An 18,225-nucleotide genomic window follows, 5' to 3' on the forward strand; every position below is an offset into this window, starting at 1 on the left:
GAGGATCTTGTCAATGATCTCAAGGCAGCTGGGACCATAGTCACCAAGAAAACAATTGGTAACACACTACGCCGTGAAGGACTGAAATCCTGCAGCGCCCGCAAGGTCCCCCTGCTCAAGAAAGCACATATACAGGCCCGTCTGAAGTTTGCCAATGAACATCTGAATGATTCAGAGGAGAACTGGGTGAAAGTGTTGTGGTCAGATGAGACCAAAATCGAGCTCTTTGGCATCAACTCAACGTGTTTGGAGGAGGAATGCTGCCTATGACCCCAAGAACACCATCCCCACCGTCAAACATGGAGGTGGAAACATTATGCTTTGGGGGTGTTTTTCTGCTAAGGGGACAGGATAACTTCACCGCATCAAAGGGACGATGGACGGGGCCATGTACCGTCAAATCTTGGGGTCGTGGATGGGTATTCTAGCATGACAATGACCCAAAACACACAGCCAAGGCAACAAAGGAGTGGCTCAAGAAGAAGCACATTAAGGTCCTGGAGTGGCCTAGCCAGTCTCCAGACCTTAATCCCATAGAAAATCTGTGGAGGGAGCTGATGGTTCGAGTTGCCAAACGTCAGCCTCGAAACCTTAATGACTTGGAGAAGATCTGCAAAGAGGAGTGGGACAAAATCCCTCCTGAGATGTGTGCAAACCTGGTGGCCAACTACAAGAAACGTCTAACCTCTGATTGCCAACAAGGGTTTTGCCACAAAGTACTAAGTCATGTTTTGCAGAGGGGTCAAATACTTATTTCCCCTCATTAAAATGCAAATCAATTGCTAACATTTTTTTGTTGTTATTCTGTCTCTCACTGTTCAAATAAACCTACCATTAAAATTATAGACTGATCATGTCTTTGTCAGTGGGCAAACGTACAAAATCAGCAGGGGATCAAATACGTTTTTCCCTCACTGTAGGTTAATTAAATAATAGAAAGAAAAATGTGATTATTTATTAGCGTAGTGGTTATAAGTATATAGGCATATCATGTGAAATAGACATGTGAAATCAGTGTCAAATGCACAAGAGATACTGTTGAATGTAGGTCTAGATTATTTATGGATTGATCATATAGAAATATCAAAACAGTCTTTCAACATCTCCAAAGCAAATTGCATGTGGCGCAGGAACCACTGACTCACTGCCCTTTTCAGGACTAGGCTTAATCTGTGTTCTGAAAACTGGCCCCTACAGTCACCTATTAAGCCAGGTAGCTAGCAATATACAGTCCCTATGATTTAGCTAGCTAGCACATGGGAAAGACATAACATTGTCACTGAGAACCCGAGAGCATACACTAGGAGGACTCAGTCTTACTTAGCCAAGGCCTTGCCGGGCGGGTCTGCCAGGCTGTGCCAGTGGGCCGAGTCTGTGAGCAGGTTGGGCAGGATGTGGCCCAGCAGGGTGAGAGTGATCTGCTGGGTGTCCAGGCAGAAGATGCTGTAGAGCAGCTCCACCACCCGGTTGGCCCACTCCTGGCGAGTCTCCTTCAGCAGCTCCTGAGTCACACATAGAAATTAGGAATGAGGAATGGATTGATACACACCTTATACCCTCCATACTCCACCAGCGAGCTGCTGCGCTTCCTTGGTGAGTTCCTGTGTCGTCACTGCTACCGGCTACTGAACCTGTCCCCAACGACCTAGGGCTGTGGCTGCAGAGCGTGGACCGCTTCCTGCTCGACCACGATTGGGGGAATCAGAACATCCTCAGCCCAGCCAACGTGGTGTTTGTCTACATGCTGTGTCGCAAGGTGGTCTCCTCCGAGGCAGCCACAGAGCACCAGCTGCAGGCTGTGGTGATCACCTGCCTCTACCTGACCTGCTCCTACATGGGCAACGAGACCTCCTACCCACTGAGACCCTTCCTGGTGGAGAGCTCCAGGGACATCTTCTGGGAGCGCTGCCTGTCCATCATCAACCTAATGAGTGCCAACATGCTCCAGATGAACATGGACCTGCATTATTTCTTCCAGCTGTTTGCTGACCTGAAGAACGAGAGCCAGAAAGAAGATGAGGAGCCGCTTACTCATCGGTCTGGACCGGTGAGGGGCCCAGGGGAGAGGGGCCAGGCTCTATAGTAGGCTTGGGCGGTATATCGTATACCAGGATATTTGGAAAAAGCCACGGGATAGTTTTTCAATACTGTAAATACCATCAAAACTATTTATTTGAAGTTTTTCAATAAATTGTTATACTTGTAGTTACTTTAAGTTATTACCTGCAGTCAACTTGTGCAATACCTTAGGAGTTAAGCAGATTGCGTACTTCATTTCACCTGTCACATTAGTTTAAATTATGAAACTTACCGTAGTTCCCTAGAACAGTTGAGCCAGTCACATGTTTGTTTGTAAATAGCAAAGGGAGAAAGCGAGTTTGAGAGTCCATAGCCTTCTATATCTATCAACGCTGTGCGGCGCACATAAGGTGATGAAGTTACACTTGTATGCAATTCAGTACTAAATCTTTGCCATCAGATATCTGCCATTTTTTCCCTGTGTTTCCTACTAGCGTTTTTTCCTCTGTTCTACTCCCATCTGCTCTGTGTACACACTCTGATCTTCCTTCAGAAAAGCATGCATTACAACTTTGTTCATTTGCACAATTTCTCGTTCACTTTTGTTTGTAAATGTCCACAATCACAGAAAATGACATTGGGTAGCTACAATCTATGCTTGTATAACTTTATGAGCTGGATTTACCTTGTCTTAGCAATTAGTTTCTGAGGTGGAAGTTGGGAGAGTTATATTTGGGAGTTGTGCTGAGGGAGGCCCCGCTCTCTCCTTTCCCAGATGTTTAGTTCATTTCATTCCGATCTCCTCTGCATTATTGTAGCCATTTGCTGCAGCCTGTCAACTATGCCTCTGCCTATCCCTGTTCTCTCCTCTCCGCACAGGCTACACAAACGCCTCACACCGCGTGGCTGCTGCCTCTCTAACCTGGTGGTCCCTGCACGCACCACCCACCTGGAGTTCAGGTCTCAGGCAGCCTCTGGAACTGCCGTTCTGCTGCCAACAAGGCAGACTTCATCCCAGCCTATGCTACCCTCCAGTCCCTCGACTTCTTGGCGCTGACGGAAACATGGATTACCACTGAAAACACTGCTACTCCTACTGCTCTCTCCTCGTCTGACCATGTGTTCTCGCATACCCGAGAGCATCTGGTCAGCGGGGTGGTGGCACAGGAATCCTCATCTCTCCCAAGTGGACAGTCTCAATTTTTCCCCCTAACCCATCTGTCTATCTCCTCATTTGAATTCCATGCTGTCACAGTCACTAGCCCATTTAAGCTTAATATCCTTGTCATCTATCGCCCTCCAGGTTCCCTTGGAGAGTTCATCAATGAGCTTGACGCCTTGATAAGTTCCTTTCCTGAGGATGGCTCACCCCTCACAGTTCTGGGGGATTTCAACCTCCCTACGTCTACATTTGACTCATTTCTCTCTGCCTCCTTCTTTCCACTCCTCTCCTCTTTTGACCTCACCCTCTCACCGTCCCCCCTACTCACAAGGCAGGCAATACGCTTGACCTCATCTTTACTAGATGCTGTTCTTCTACTAATCTCACTGCAACTCCCCTCCATGTCTCCGACCACTACTTTGTATCCTTTTCTCTCTCGCTCTCCTCCAACACTACTCACTCTGCCCCTACACAGATGGTAATGTGCCGTCGCAACCTTCGCTCTCTCTCTCCCGCTACTCTCTCCTCTTCCATCCTATCATCTCTTCCCTCTGCTCAATCCTTCTCCCTCCAATCTCCTGATTCTGCCTCCTCAACCCTCCTCTCCTCCCTTTCTGCAGCCTTTGACTCTCTATGTCCCCTATCCTCCCGGCCGGCTCGGTCCTCCCCTCCAGCTCCGTGGCTTGATGACTCATTGCGAGCTCACAGAACAGAGCTCCGGGCAGCTGAGCGGAAATGGAAGAAAACTAGACTCCCTGCGGACCTGGCATCTTTTCACTCCCTCCTCTCTACATTTTCTTCATCTGTTTCTGCTGCTAAGGCCACTTTCTACCACTCTAAATTCCAAGCATCTGCCTCTAACCCTAGGAAGCTCTTTGCCACATTCTCCTCCCTGCTGAATCCTCCCCCCCCCTCTCTGTGGATGACTTCGTCAACCATTTTGAAAAGAAGGTTGACGACATCCAATCCTCGTTTGTTAAGTCAAATGACACTGCTGGTCCTGCTCACACTGCCCTACCCTATCCTTTGACTTCTTTCTCCCCTCTCTCTCCAGATAAAATCTTGCGACTTGTGACGGGCAGGCCGCCCAACAACCTGCCCGCTTGACCCTATCCCCTCCTCTCTTCTCCAGACCATCTCCGGTGACCTTCTCCCTTACCTCACCTCGCTGATCAACTCATCCTTGACCGCTGGCTATGTCCCTTCCGTCTTCAAGAGAGCGAGAGTTGCACCCCTTCTCAAAAAACCGACACTCGATCCCTCTGATGTCAACAACTACAAACCAGTATCCCTTCTTTCTTTTCTCTCCAAAACTATTGAGCGTGCCGTCTTTAGCCAACTCTCTTGCTATCTCTCTCAGAATGACCTTCTTGATCCAAACCAGTCAGGTTTCAAGACTGGTCATTCAACTGAGACTGCTCTTCTCTGTGTCATGGAGGCTCTCCGCACTGCTAAAGCTAACTCTCTCTCCTCTGCTCTTGTCCTTCTAGACCTGTCTGCTGCCTTTGATACTGTGAACCATCAGATCCTCCTCTCCACCCTCTCCGAGCTGGGCATCTCCGGCGCGGCTCACTCTTGGATTGCGTCCTACCTGACCGGTCGCTCCTACCAAGTGGCGTGGCGAGAATCTGTCTCCGCACCACGTGCTCTCACCACTGGTGTCCCCCAGGGCTCAGTTCTAGGCCCTCTCCTATTCTCGCTATACACCAAGTCACTTGGCTCTGTCATATCCTCACATGGCCTCTCCTATCATTGCTACGCTGACGACACACAACTAATCTTCTCCTTTCCTCCTTCTGATAACCAGGTGGTGAATCGCATCTCTGCATGTCTGGCAGACATATCAGTATGGATGACGGATCACCACCTCAAGCTGAACCTTGGCAAGACGGAGCTGCTCTTCCTCCCGGGGAAGGACTGCCTGTTCCATGATCTCGCCATCACGGTTGACAACTCCGTTGTGTCCTCCTCCCAGAGTGCGAAGAGCCTTGGCGTGACCCTGGACAACACCCTGTTGTTCTCCGCTAACATCAAGGCGGTGACCCGATCCTGTAGGTTCATGCTCTACAACATTCGGAGAGTACGACCCTGCCTTACACAGGAAGCGGCACAGGTCCTAATCCAGGCACTTGTCATCTCCCGTCTGGATTACTGCAACTCGCTGTTGGCTGGGCTCCCTGCCTGTGCCATTAAACCCCTACAACTCATCCAGAATGCCGCAGCCCGTCTGATGTTCAACCTTCCCAAGTTCTCTCACGTCACCCCCCTCCTCTGCACACTCCACTGGCTTCCAGTTGAAGCTCGCATCTGTTACAAGACCATGGTGCTTGCCTATGGAGCTGTGAGGGGAACGGCACCTCCGTACCTTCAGGCTCTGATCAGTCCCTACACCCAAACGAGGGCATTGCGTTCATCCACCTCTGGCCTGCTGGCTCCCCTTCCTCTGCGGAAGCATAGTTCCCGCTCAGCCCAGTCAAAACTGTTCGCTGCTCTGGCACCCCAATGGTGGAACAAGCTCCCTCACGACGCCAGGACAGCGGAGTCACTCACCACCTTCCGGAGACATTTGAAACCCCACCTCTTTAAGGAATACCTGGGATAGGATAAAGTAATCGTTCTACCCCTCCCTTACCCCAACCCACCCCCCCCCCAAAAAACAAAACAAAAACCACATTGTAAAGTGGTTATCCCACTGGCTATAAGGTGAATGCACCAATTTGTAAGTCGCTCTGGATGAGAGCGTCTGCTAAATGACGTAAATGTAAATGTAGTTTGTTTTTGCACGTTAGCATTTAGCTAACAGCGTCTATGTGATTTCGTTATTAGCTTGTGCTAATTTTGTTAGCATTCTGGTAATAGAGGGCCTTTATGTGCTATGCCGCTAAAATCCAGGTATATGAAAGTCTGGATAGCAACCAAGCCTACTCTATAGACTGAAGTGAACACCCCTGTCCCACTACTGCAAGGAGAGTAGAGGACATTTCTGCTGCAGTGCATACAATACAGGAGATACGACCTAAGACACAACATTTGATAGTCACACTACATGTTCAGAAATATCTATTTTATTTTCATTTAATAATAAATGGATGTTTTACTCTTTGAAAACATCAAGCCCAGGGATTTTTCTTAGTTACATAAAAAAAAGTATACTTAATAACTTAATGTACAGTGCCTTGCAAAAGTATTCATCCCCCTTGGCGTTTTTTCAATTTTGTTGCATTACAACCTGTAATTTAAATATATTTTTATTTGGATTTCATGTAATGGACATACACAAAATAGTCCAAATTGGTGAAGTGAAATTAAAAAAATAACTTGTTTCCAAAAATTCTAAAAAATTAATAACGGAAAAGTGGTGCGTGCATACAGTGGGGAGAACAAGTATTTGATACACTGCCGATTTTGCAGGTTTTCCTACTTACAAAGCATGTAGAGGTCTGTAATTTTTAATCATAGGTACACTTCAACTGTGAGAGACGGAATCTAAAACAAAAATCCAGAAAACCACATTGTATGATTTTTAAGTAATTAATTTGCATTTTATTGCATGACATAAGTATTTGATCACCTACCAACCAGTAAGAATTCCGGCTCACACAGACTTGTTCGTTTTTCTTTAAGAAGCCCTCCTGTTCTCCACTCATTACCTGTATTAACTGCACCTGTTTGAACTCTTTACCTGTATAAAAGACACCTGTCCACACACTCAAACAGACTCCAACCTCTCCACAATGGCCAAGACCAGAGAGCTGTGTAAGGACATCAGGGATAAAATTGTAGACCTGCACAAGGCTGGGATGGGCTACAGGACAATAGGCAAGCAGCTTGGTGAGAAGGCAACAACTGTTGGCGCAATTATTAGAAAATGGAAGAAGTTCAAGATGACGGTCAATCACCCTCGGTCTGGGGCTCCATGCAAGATCTCACCTCGTGGGGCATCAATGATCATGAGGAAGGTGAGGGATCAGCCCAGAACTACACGGCAGGACCTGGTCAATGACCTGAAGAGAGCTGGGACCACAGTCTAACACACTACGCCGTCATGGATTAAAATCCTGCAGCGCACGCAAGGTCCCCCTGCTCAAGCCAGCGCATGTCCAGGCCCGTCTGAAGTTTGCCAATGAACATCTAGATCAGGGGTGTCAAACTCATTCCACGGAGGGCCTAGTGTGTCACGATCGTCACATAGTGTCTGCGGGTATTGGTTTTTCCTTTCAATTAAGACCTAGACAACCAGGTGAGGGGAGTTCTTTACTAATTAGTGACCTTAATTTATCATTCAAGTACAAGGGAGGAGCGAAAACCTGCAGAAACTCGGCCCTCCATGGAATGAGTTCGACACCTGTGATCTAGATGATCCAGAGGAGGAATGGGAGAAGGTCATGTGGTCTGATGAGACAAAAATATAGCTTTTTGGTCTAAACTCCACTCGCCGTGTTTGGAGGAAGAAGAAGGATGAGTACAACCCCAAGAACACCATCCCAACCGTGAAGCATGGAGGTGGAAACATCATTCTTTGGGGATGCTTTTCTGCAAAGGGGACAGGACGACTGCACCGTATTGAGGGGAGGATGGATGGGGCCATGTATCGCGAGATCTTGGCCAACAACCTCCTTCCCTCAGTAAGAGCATTGAAGATGGGTCGTGGCTGGGTCTTCCAGCATGACAACGACCCGAAACACACAGCCAGGGCAACTAAGGAGTGGCTCCGTAAGAAGCATCTCAAGGTCCTGGAGTGGCCTAGCCAGTCTCCAGACCTGAACCCAACAGAAAATCTTTGGAGAGAGCTGAAAGTCCGTATTGCCCAGCGACAGCCCCGAAACCTGAAGGATCTGGAGAAGGTCTGTATGGAGGAGTGGGCCAAAATCCCTGCTGCAGTGTGTGCAAACCTGGTCAAGACCTACAGGAAACGTATGATCTCTGTAATTGCAAACAAAGGTTTCTGTACCAAATATTAAGTTCTGCTTTTCTGATGTATCAAATACTTATGTCATGCAATAAAATGCAAATTAATTACTTAAAAATCATACAATGTGATTTTCTGGATTTTTGTTTTAGATTCCGTCTCTCAGAGTTGAAGTGTACCTATGATAAAAAATTACAGACCTCTACATGCTTTGTAAGTAGGAAAACCTGCAAAATCGGCAGTGTATAAAATACTTGTTCTCCCCACTGTATGTTTTCACCCCCTTTGCTATGAAGCCCCTAAGTAAGATATGGTGCAACAAATTACCTTCAGAAGTCACATATTTAGTTAAATAAAGTCTACCTGTGTGCAATCTAAGTGTCACATGATCTCAGCATATATACACCTGTTCTGAAAGGCCCCAGAGTCTGCAACACCACTAAGCAAGGGGCACCACCAAGCAAGCGGCACCATGAAGACCAAGGAGCTCTCCAAACAGGTCAGGGACAAAGTTGTGGAGAAGTACAGATCAGGGTTGGGTTATAAAAAAATATCCGAAACTTTGAACATCCCACGGAGCACCATTAAATCCATTATTAAAAAATGGAAAGAATATGGCACCACAACAAACCTGCCAAGAGAAGGCCGCCCACCAAAACTCACGGACCAGGCAAGGAGGGCATTAATCAGAGAGGCAAAGATACCAATGATAACCCTGAAGGAGCTGCAAAGCTCCACAGCAGAGATTGGAGTATCTGTCCATAGGACCACTTTAAGCCGTACACTCCACAGAGCTGGGCTTTACAGAAGAGTGGCCAGAAAAAAGCCATTGCTTAAAGAAAAAAATAAGCAAACACGATTGGTGTTCGCCAAAAGGCATGTGGGAGACTCCCCAAACATATGGAAGAAAGTACTCTGGTCAGATGAGACTAAAATTGAACTTTTTGGCCATCAAGGAAAACACTATGTCTGGCGCAAAAAGAAATTGCTGAACACCAGCGGAACCCATCCAACTTGAAGGAGCTGGAGCAGTTTTGCCTTGAAGAATGGGCAAAAATCCCAGTGGCTAGATGTGCCAAGCTTATAGAGACATACCCCAAGAGACTTGCAGCTGCAAAAGGTGGCTCTACAAAGTATTGACTTTGGGGGGTGAATAGTTATGCACGCTCAAGTTCTGTTTTACCCCCAAAAATATTTTGCATCTTCAAAGTGGTAGCCATGTTGTGTAAATCAAATGATACAAACCCCCCAAAAATCAATTTTAATTCCAGGTTGTAAGGCAACAAAATAGGAAAAATACCAAGGGGGGTGAATACTTTCGAAAGCCACTGTAGGTGTGCCATGCCATCTTTATTGAGTTATGTCTAAAAGTAGAAAATAAGGTGTCTAATCCATATTGTGCTATAAGACATTCAGCATAAACATGTTTAACTAGTGCTACATCTTTGATGAAAATCTTGTAGGCGTGAAAACACATCAAAAGAAATCGTAGCCCATTGTCACCTTGCAAGGATTCCAAAATACCAAAGTACAGTAACTCCACTGCCATATAGGCCAACTGCCCCCGCCCCCTCCCCCTCTCATAACATTCACTAACCTTGACCAGGTTGTTGGTGAACCAGAACACCCCTCCTGTGTGCAGCAGGCTCTCAAAGAGGTGTAGTGCGCCACTGTCCACCCAGCCCTTCCACAGCACCGAACGGAATTGCTTGCGGAGGGCTTCGTGGATGGGCTCCTTGGCCGAGAGCAGGTTGCGGTAGGGGATGGGCTCCTGGCCCTCCATGGGCGGCCGCAGTGCCAGGCCTGTCTGCTGGAACACGTCAGCACACATGTTCTCCAGGATGGAACTCATGATCACCACTCTGGGGAGGGAGGGAGAGATGAAGGGTTAATGAGTCTTGTGCTCATGTGATCTTCAGTCTGGTTGCTATACACTGGTGGTGAATTATGTGAGTTGCCTGGTTACGATGTGAAGCGGTTTGAACACTAAGGCTAAACAATCAGGCTTATGCTTTGGTTGTTGAAAAACATTGTCCAGCGGCTGTGCATGTGTAGAGCGAGCTGTATGTGTGTGTCAGACCTTGGTTCAAATACTATTTCAAATATAATCAATTACTTTCACATACTTTTCGAAGTAAGTATTCAGATATGTTATATTTGAAAAGACAAGTAGTTGAATATTGGAATGCATTTGGAAATGCACTTGGAAAGTATTGGCATGCATTTGAAAATACACTCCCATACATTTAACCGAGGTTTTTGAAAATAGTATTTGTATTTGAAATAAGTATTTGAAAATGTATAGGTAATTATTTGAAAATACTTCCAATAGAAGTAGTTGATTCGGGCCACATAAGAAAATACTAATACACAGAAAATAAGTATTTAAATAACAAATAAAGTTTTCAGACCCCTTGACTTTTTCCACATTTTGTTACGTTACGGCCTTATTCTAAAATTGATTAAATTGTTTTTTCCCCCCTCAATCTACACACAATCCCCCATAATGACAAAGAAAACAATTTTCGATAAATGTTTGCTCATTTATTAAAAATAAAGAACTTACATATCACATTTACATAGGTATTCAGACCCTTTACTTGGTACTTTGTTGAAGCACCTTTGGCAGCGATTACAGCCTCGGGTCTTCTTGGGTATGACGCTACAAGCTTGGCACACCTGTATTAGGAGAGTTTCTCCTATTCTTCTCTGCAGATCCTCTCAAGCTCTGTCAGGTTGGATGGGGAGCGTCGCTGCACAGCTATTTTCAGGTCTCTCCAGAGATGTTCAATCGGGTTCAAGTCCAGGCAGGCTCTGGCTGGGCCACTCAAGGACATTCAGAGACTTGTCCCGAAGCCACTCCAACGTTGTCTTGGCTGTGTGTTTAGGGTCATTGTCCTGTTGGAAGGAGGTCCTGAGAGCTCTGGAGCATGTTTTCATCAAGGATCTCTCTGTACACCACCATGCGTCACCGTAGGGATGGTGCCAGGTTTCCTCCAGATGTGACACTTGGCATTCAGGCCAAAGAGTTCAATATTGGTTTCATCAGACCAGAGAATCTTGTTTCTCATGGTCTGAGAGTCTTTAGGTGCCTTTTGGCAAATTCCAAGCAGGCTGTCATGTGCCTTTTACTGAGGAGTGGCTTCCGTCTGGCTACTCTACCATAAAGGCCTGATTGGTGGAGTGCTGCAGAGATGGTTGTCCTTCTGGAAGGTTTTCCCATTTCCACAGAGGAACTCTAGAGCTCTGTCAGAGTGACCATCGGGTTCTTGGTCACCTCCCTGACCAAGGCCCCTCTCCCCCGATTGCGCAGTTTGGCCGGGAGGCCAGCTCTAAGAAGAGTCTTGGTGGTTCCAAACTTCTTCCATTTAAGAGTGATGGAGGCCACTGTGTTCTTGGGGACCTTCAATGCTGCAGAAAGTTTTTGGTACCCTTCCCCAGAACTGTGCCTCGACACAATCCTGTCTCAGAGCGCTACGGACAATTCCTTCGACCTCATGGCTTGCTTTTTGCTCTGACATGCACTGTCAACTGTGGGACCATAAATATACAGGTGTGTGCCTTTCCAAATCATGTCCAATCAATTTAATTTACCACAGGTGGACTCCAATCAAGTTGTAGAAACATCTCAGGGATGAAAAATGGAAACAGGATGCACCTGAGCTCAATTTCGACTCTCATAGCAACGGGTATGAACACTTATGTAAATAAGGTATTACCGTTTTATTTTATTTATAAATCTGCAAAAAGTTATAAAAACCTGTTTTCGCTTTGTCATTATGGGGTATTGTGTGTAGATTGCTTAGGATTTTTATTTATTTAATCTATTTTAGAATAAGGCTGTAACATAACAAAATGTGGAAAAAGTCAATGGGTCTGAATCCTTTCCGAAGGCACGGTCTAGTGTGTGTACCGTTCATTGTAGAACTGCAGAGTGTTCTCCCCGTACAGCGGGGTCATGAGCTGACGGATCATGGTCTGGGGCTTCTCCCTCTCATCCAGCCCCAGCATCCTCACATGGGCTACCAGCCAGGCCACAGCACAGATAGCCATGCTGCATACCTTGCCCTTGATGTTGTCTGTTATCTTCTACCCTCGGGGGGAACAAGTGTGTGAACTCTGCACATGTACGACAAATGAATTAACTTTATGAATGGTTTCAATGAGGAAGAGAATAAAAATGTAACCATTATGTCAGCAGTGTCATTTAGACCTACACGCTATGACCACTCATTTTCCACTATGGCAAGAGCAAGTTGACTTCTGTGATTCAATGGTTCACTGTCTACGTCGTATTGAGCGCAAAGTAGGACAAAATAGACTGTGACACATAATACTGGACTCACCTGCACGGCCTCCACAGACAGCACGCCGTTCTCCCAGGCGTTCAACACCTCCAAGATGGCCGCCGGCGTGCTGAGGCAGATCTCGTGCCACTTCATCTGACTGACACACAGCAGTAGATAACAAATCGGTATAGCTTCAGGAAAACAATGAGTCATGCCAATAAATTGATTTAAGGAAGGAAAAGAGATGGTGCAGAAAGGACTCCAGTTTAAATTATGTTTTTTCCCCACTGGTTTAAATTATGCTCCTCAAAAAATACATTTGAACATGGCGGACAACATTTCAACCATAGCCTGGACTTCTTCCTTTGTTTTGTTTTTTAACTCAGCAGCTGAGAAACACTGAATTCCACTCCGATTCTGACCCTAGAGTCAAAGATAGAACCCATCACTCACACTAGCTTCATCTCAGAGGAGTTGTTGAGGAGGGCCACCAGGCTCTCCACCTTGCCAGACTCGGGCCTGAAGCAGGGGTGGTCTGGGTTCAGGGTCTTGCCCTCTTCTGGCATGCAGGTCTGCAGCCACGTCTCAAAGAACGGGGTCTCCCCTGAGGGGCTGGGATCCGACAGGATCACCTGGATGGGTCACAACATAGATTCATATCATATAATAATATGGAGTGGGAAATATTATATCAATTTATATGAGGGCCAGGTTCTGACCATTAAACGTATGTAACATCAGTCATATTACACATCATATGAATGTTGCAAAGACATTGCAGCTGTGCCAGTCAGATAGCACAAGCAGAAAGCTATTGGGTGTTTGGCCACCTAGTGGAGTTGTGCTGAAAGAGCAGGACAATGATGCAAAATCTACAGGAGAAGTGCAAGGGGGGACCTGACAAGGGGGACCTGACCCTAGTTCAGCTCTCCTGCTCTGAGACACTTTCTGAATACGGACCTAGATCACTTACATAGATAGCATTAGTACTAGGTGTGAGACCAACCTCTGATCCGTAGGTCTGCACCACGTGACACAGCATGAGGAAGGATATGTCGAACAGCAGGGCTCGCACCGAGGCAGACTTGGCTACAACGAGGTAGAACAAATAGTCCCCAATGTCAATATCAAATCTGTTTCAAAAACTCCCACACCCAGCAAGTCCCTAACGTTAATGTTATTCAAAAAGTCCCATACTCAGCAACACTCATGTACTCACATCCTTCTCCACTGATGTGCTTCGGAAACTCATTCAGCCTGAGAAGCAAAGACAGAGCATCAATAAATCATCTCCATTAAACATTGTGTCCCTCTTACATCATGTAGATTTTCCCATTTTGCCCTTTAAAATTCTCTCCACAGTAATATGGTTTGAGTCTGTCAATAAATTGTATTGAACAGTCCTGATTGACTTTTAGTGGCTTGATGTGTGTCTCACTTGATGAACTTCCGGGCGAAGGATTTTAGTTTTCCCGTGGCTGCGGCTGCAGCCAGTAGGAGGTCCAGGCTCTTCCCAGACAGCATGTGTCCCAGCACCCCCAGCAGGCCCTCTGGAGACTTGGAGTGGTCTGCGTCCACCGTCTAACACAACAGGAGAAGACAGACATAGAAAACAGTAATGAGAGTGTGATATGGGTGACTTGGAAGACGTTCAGCAAAAGTTGGAGCTCTGGGAGAGCTTTATTATGAGGTGAACTAACGGTCCTAACATCCGTACTTATTCAGGGATATAGTAGAGGGTCAAAGTCAGCGTCACGTTCATTAGGGCACACCGTAGCGAAACATTTTCCAATGGAAAATGACAACAAGCGTTTCTATTAGACTAGTTCAAATAGAACCTTCCCGTTTCGTGCCTATTGAACAACATGACCCTGCTGACTGTAAAGCTGTGTAAGGTTAGGTAGGGTTGGAATGGGGAGAAAGAGGACCTTGAGGATGTTGGTGACAGTGGGCTCGGCTCGCAGGATGAGGCCTGGGTTGGGCTGGATGTTGGCGTTTTCTGCAGTCTTTAGCCGTGGAGCGTACTCCCTGTCCTCAGCCCAAAAGAAAAGGTTGCAGATAGAGAAAGAAAGGGAGAAACAGGGAGAGACAGAAGAGAGAGAGAGGGAGAGAGCGAGACACTGACAGACAGGCAGGCAAAGAGAGAAAGAGTAATGTAGTGATAGGAAAGAGTGAGAGGAGACAGAATGACAGATATTAGCTCCAAACTTGATGTATTTTATACTGTATCATTCTCTTCCAGTGATGTTACACATCTGAAGGGGCAGGATGGCTACCCGTACCGTTTAGAAGTGAGGTTGGTCGTGTTGGAGTCCGACAGGAGACCCAGCTTATTGCACTCCTGCAGTAGCATACTTAGACAGTCGCAGCTGTAAAAAAACAGACATGGAGTGAAAAGCTTGTCAGACACTCTATAACCTGTCAGAGTGTTATAAACATGATTATAACATGATAATATGCTTCCTCTGTTCTGTTTTCCATTATCACTCACTTGCATCTCTGGTCAGCCTTGTCCAGGAGTGGTGTGAGCTTCAGCAAGTACTCAAAGGCAATGTTCACGTCATCCATGAAGTCCTGCTGCAGATTGACCATAAAGCATGTCAAGACAGAGAGACCAGCACTCTTCACTATCCTACATTCATATCACTCAGTGGTAATAAATATTGAGTATTATATCATGGTATTTTTGAATACTAGTTTCTGATTGGCTGGAAGGGCATTCTAGAGCAAAGGTTCTCAAAATGTTGGGGGCCGGGGACCACTTTTGTGATAGCAAATTCATCAGCATTCCCCTTCCTAATCAGAACAAAACTTGAGTGAGATAAAAATAGGAGTTTTACTATGACTTCAGCAGTGCATGGCCAGTTAAACAAGTTTTGGCCCTGGGAAGTAACATTTTAAAGGCCCATCTCTTGGCCACGAAGAGAAAATTTTGCCGTTTTCAAGCTAATATCCTGCAATTCTTCACATCTTGCCATGAGGCAGAGAGAAAACTTTGCAGTTTTAAAGCTTAAATTACAGTAAAAAAATTAAAATACAATAAGTATTGAATTCACAAATGGATCATTAGTAAAGTACTGCGGATACCAATATCACTGTGAGCTTCCCAGGCCCATGTTTGCCAGGACTAAGAACATCAATTGTAGATGAATAATATGACATTGTGTTGTATTGTATTACACACTTTAAACTTATCCCACGGATCCCTTGGCCAAAAGTAGTTTCATCTGTTGTTAGTAATATTCAACAGTGATGCTAACTTTCACACATTGGGCGTGAGACACGCATTGGACCCTCTTCACACGGTCACACGCCACACCTCTTATTTCTAACGCATTGGAAAAAGTAGGCCTGCTGCTTTTATTTTCTGATTAATATTCAGTGCTTTAACTTTTCAACTGTGCCTCCAAATCGTTTTGAAATCACTAGCTTTCTTTAATGAGTGTAGCCTCAGTTTTGATGATGGCAATTTGCATATACTCCAGAATGTCATGAAGAGTGATCAGATGAATTGCAATTAATTGCAAAGTCCCTCTTTGCCATGAAAATGAACTTAATCCCCAAAAAAACATTTCCACTGCATTTCAGCCCTGCCACAAAAGGACCAGCTGCCATCATGTCAGTGATTCTCTCGTTAACACAGGTGAGTGTTGACGTGGACAAGGCTGGAGATCACTCTGTCATGCTGATTGAGTTAGAATAATAGACTGGAAGCTTTAAAAGGAGGGTGGTGCTTGAAATCATTGTTCTTCCTCTGTTAACCATGGTTACGGCAGGTAGCTTAGTGGTTAAGAGCATTGTGCCAGTAACCGAAAGGTCGCTGGTTCTAATCCCCAAGCCGACTAGGTGAAAAATCTGTCGATAATTGACAGCATGCCAGGGCAGATTGCAGAGGTCTTGAAAAAGAAGGGTCAACACTGCAAATATTGACTCTTTGCATAAACGTAATGTAATTGTCAATAAAAGCCTTTGACACTTATGGAATACTTGTAATTATACTTCAGTATACCATAGTAACATCTGACAAAAATATCTCATAACACTGAAGCAGCGAACTTTGTGAAGACCAATACTTGTGTCATTCTCAAAACTTTCGACCACGACTGTACACTTGACCTGTGATTTTTTAAAACATTTTATTCCACCCTGGTCATGGGCCTAGGCCATGTGAAAATATGAATTGCAGGAAATTGGCTTTAAAACGGATTATTTTTCCTGGGATGGGATGCCCATACCCCCCAGCTAGGGGTGGAGCCAATGACATTCAGGAGAGTTCTCACTCCAAGCCATCTTCAAAAGTTGGCAGCCCTGTATTCAATAATGTTTTTTGTTTGTTTCATTTATTTATTTATTTGATCTGTCTGCAGTACCTCCCCTGTTCTAGACCGTGCATTATTTCCCTATAATACACGGTAGAATTCAATGGCTATGAAGTTCATTCTTACATGTTCTATGTTTGAGCTGCTTTTGAAAGCAAAAGTCGAATTGAAAACATTACTGGCATTGTTGAATTAAATTATCATAATAGCAAGCTAGGACTGATGGTTTGGTTAACCAAGCTAGCAAGTCTGTTTGGTTACCAAGGCAACTACTGCAGCTATCTAGTAAACTTGCTAGCTACTTCAGTGAATGTTGAACACATCTCTAGCGGCGAATGTGTTAAATTATAGCCTTGGTGTAAAAGGGATAATGAACTCGGGGCTCTATGCGTTCTCAGGAAAATCACGCAACTCCGTGGATGGTTAGTTCCACTCGGCTGACGCGTCGTCGTTTATTATTTTCAGAACGCATAGCCCCTCGTTGATTATCCCTTTCATGTTTCCAATGTATTTATTACTGGTATAGAAACTTGAAACAGATATTATAACAATTTATTTTTATGGATGTAAAGAGAGAATAACTCAGTACTATACCTGTACCTTCTCACCCTGGGGATACTTCTTTAGTCTGAGGAGAACCTGGGGGATCTAGAGATGAGAGGATCGTCAGTAAGATGGTGACATCTCATGGGCTCAAATGAAAAGAACACATTAAAATGCTTGCTCCAAGGACAATAAAACATGAATGTAGTGTAATTATCCGGCATTCATTGTGAGAAGTACCTTAAGGAAGGTGAAGGCGGTCCACTTGAGCTCCTCAGTGCCCTCTGGTGACTCAATGAGGCCAGTGAAACACGCCTTCCAGATCTCCAACACAAAGAGCGGCACAGGGATACGCTGCACAGGGGAACACACCAAGGTTGGGGGTCAATATTCCATTTCAATTCAGTCAATTCAGGAAGTAAACGGAATTACAATTTCCCTCAACTCAAAGTGAAACTCAAAGTGAAAGTCGCATATGCTTTACATACGTTAACTCTAGACCAAACAAGGCTCACCTGCATCCTCTTGATCATCATCAGCTGCTCCACCAGTGGCTGGGTCTCCCCTGTCAGGTTCATGGTTCCTTCCAGCATGATGAAGGCGTGGACCGAGGGGAACAACGAGTGGTGCGGGGGGTCTGACTGTTCGGACAGCATCGTAGGAATACTAAGGGGGAAGATAGGTCAGATGATAATAAAAAAATAGCCATTTACCAAGGCCATTGGCTTGTACCCCATAAGTGCTACATTCTCACCTCTTCACCAATGAAATACACTCCTCCAGCTTGCCTCTCAGTGTCTGATTGGTCAGACTGCTGAGCCCCTCTGTCACTGTGAGCAAAGCTTGCTCCACATTGGTCCAGGAGGCTTTTGAAACATATCATATGACGTGGAGTCAAACATACCAATGAAATTCATTCAAATCAAATGCTACAACAATATTAATATATTGTGATTTCAGTTTTATCAAAATAATATGCAGCCA

At 45.4% G+C, this 18,225-nt stretch overlaps 1 protein-coding gene across 3 annotated transcripts in view; it reads right to left on the reverse strand.

The window, feature by feature from the left end:
* The window catches only part of LOC121547234 (mediator of RNA polymerase II transcription subunit 24-like), a 39,499-nt gene that overhangs the window by 9,481 nt on the left and 11,793 nt on the right, over positions 1-18,225 (reverse strand). Inside the window, exons 7-21 of one of the 3 annotated variants that reach the window (XM_041858401.2) lie at positions 17,996-18,107; positions 17,757-17,907; positions 17,482-17,595; positions 17,299-17,346; positions 14,871-14,953; positions 14,662-14,748; positions 14,308-14,407; positions 13,818-13,960; positions 13,599-13,636; positions 13,386-13,468; positions 12,833-13,011; positions 12,437-12,536; positions 12,004-12,179; positions 9,688-9,952; positions 1,321-1,502 (exon numbers count right to left, since the gene is read on the reverse strand). In XM_041858401.2, coding sequence (XP_041714335.1) covers positions 1,321-1,502; positions 9,688-9,952; positions 12,004-12,179; positions 12,437-12,536; positions 12,833-13,011; positions 13,386-13,468; positions 13,599-13,636; positions 13,818-13,960; positions 14,308-14,407; positions 14,662-14,748; positions 14,871-14,953; positions 17,299-17,346; positions 17,482-17,595; positions 17,757-17,907; positions 17,996-18,107 — 1,861 coding nt within the window. Of the gene's footprint in view, positions 1-1,320; positions 1,503-9,687; positions 9,953-12,003; positions 12,180-12,436; positions 12,537-12,832; positions 13,012-13,385; positions 13,469-13,598; positions 13,637-13,817; positions 13,961-14,307; positions 14,408-14,661; positions 14,749-14,870; positions 14,957-17,292; positions 17,347-17,481; positions 17,596-17,756; positions 17,908-17,995; positions 18,108-18,225 lie in introns of all 3 variants that reach the window. The other 2 variants (XM_041858400.2, XM_041858399.2) reach the window with 2 other exon arrangements.

This window comes from Coregonus clupeaformis, chromosome 31 (assembly GCF_020615455.1).
Source record: "Coregonus clupeaformis isolate EN_2021a chromosome 31, ASM2061545v1, whole genome shotgun sequence".
NCBI classification, from domain to species: domain Eukaryota; kingdom Metazoa; phylum Chordata; class Actinopteri; order Salmoniformes; family Salmonidae; genus Coregonus; species Coregonus clupeaformis.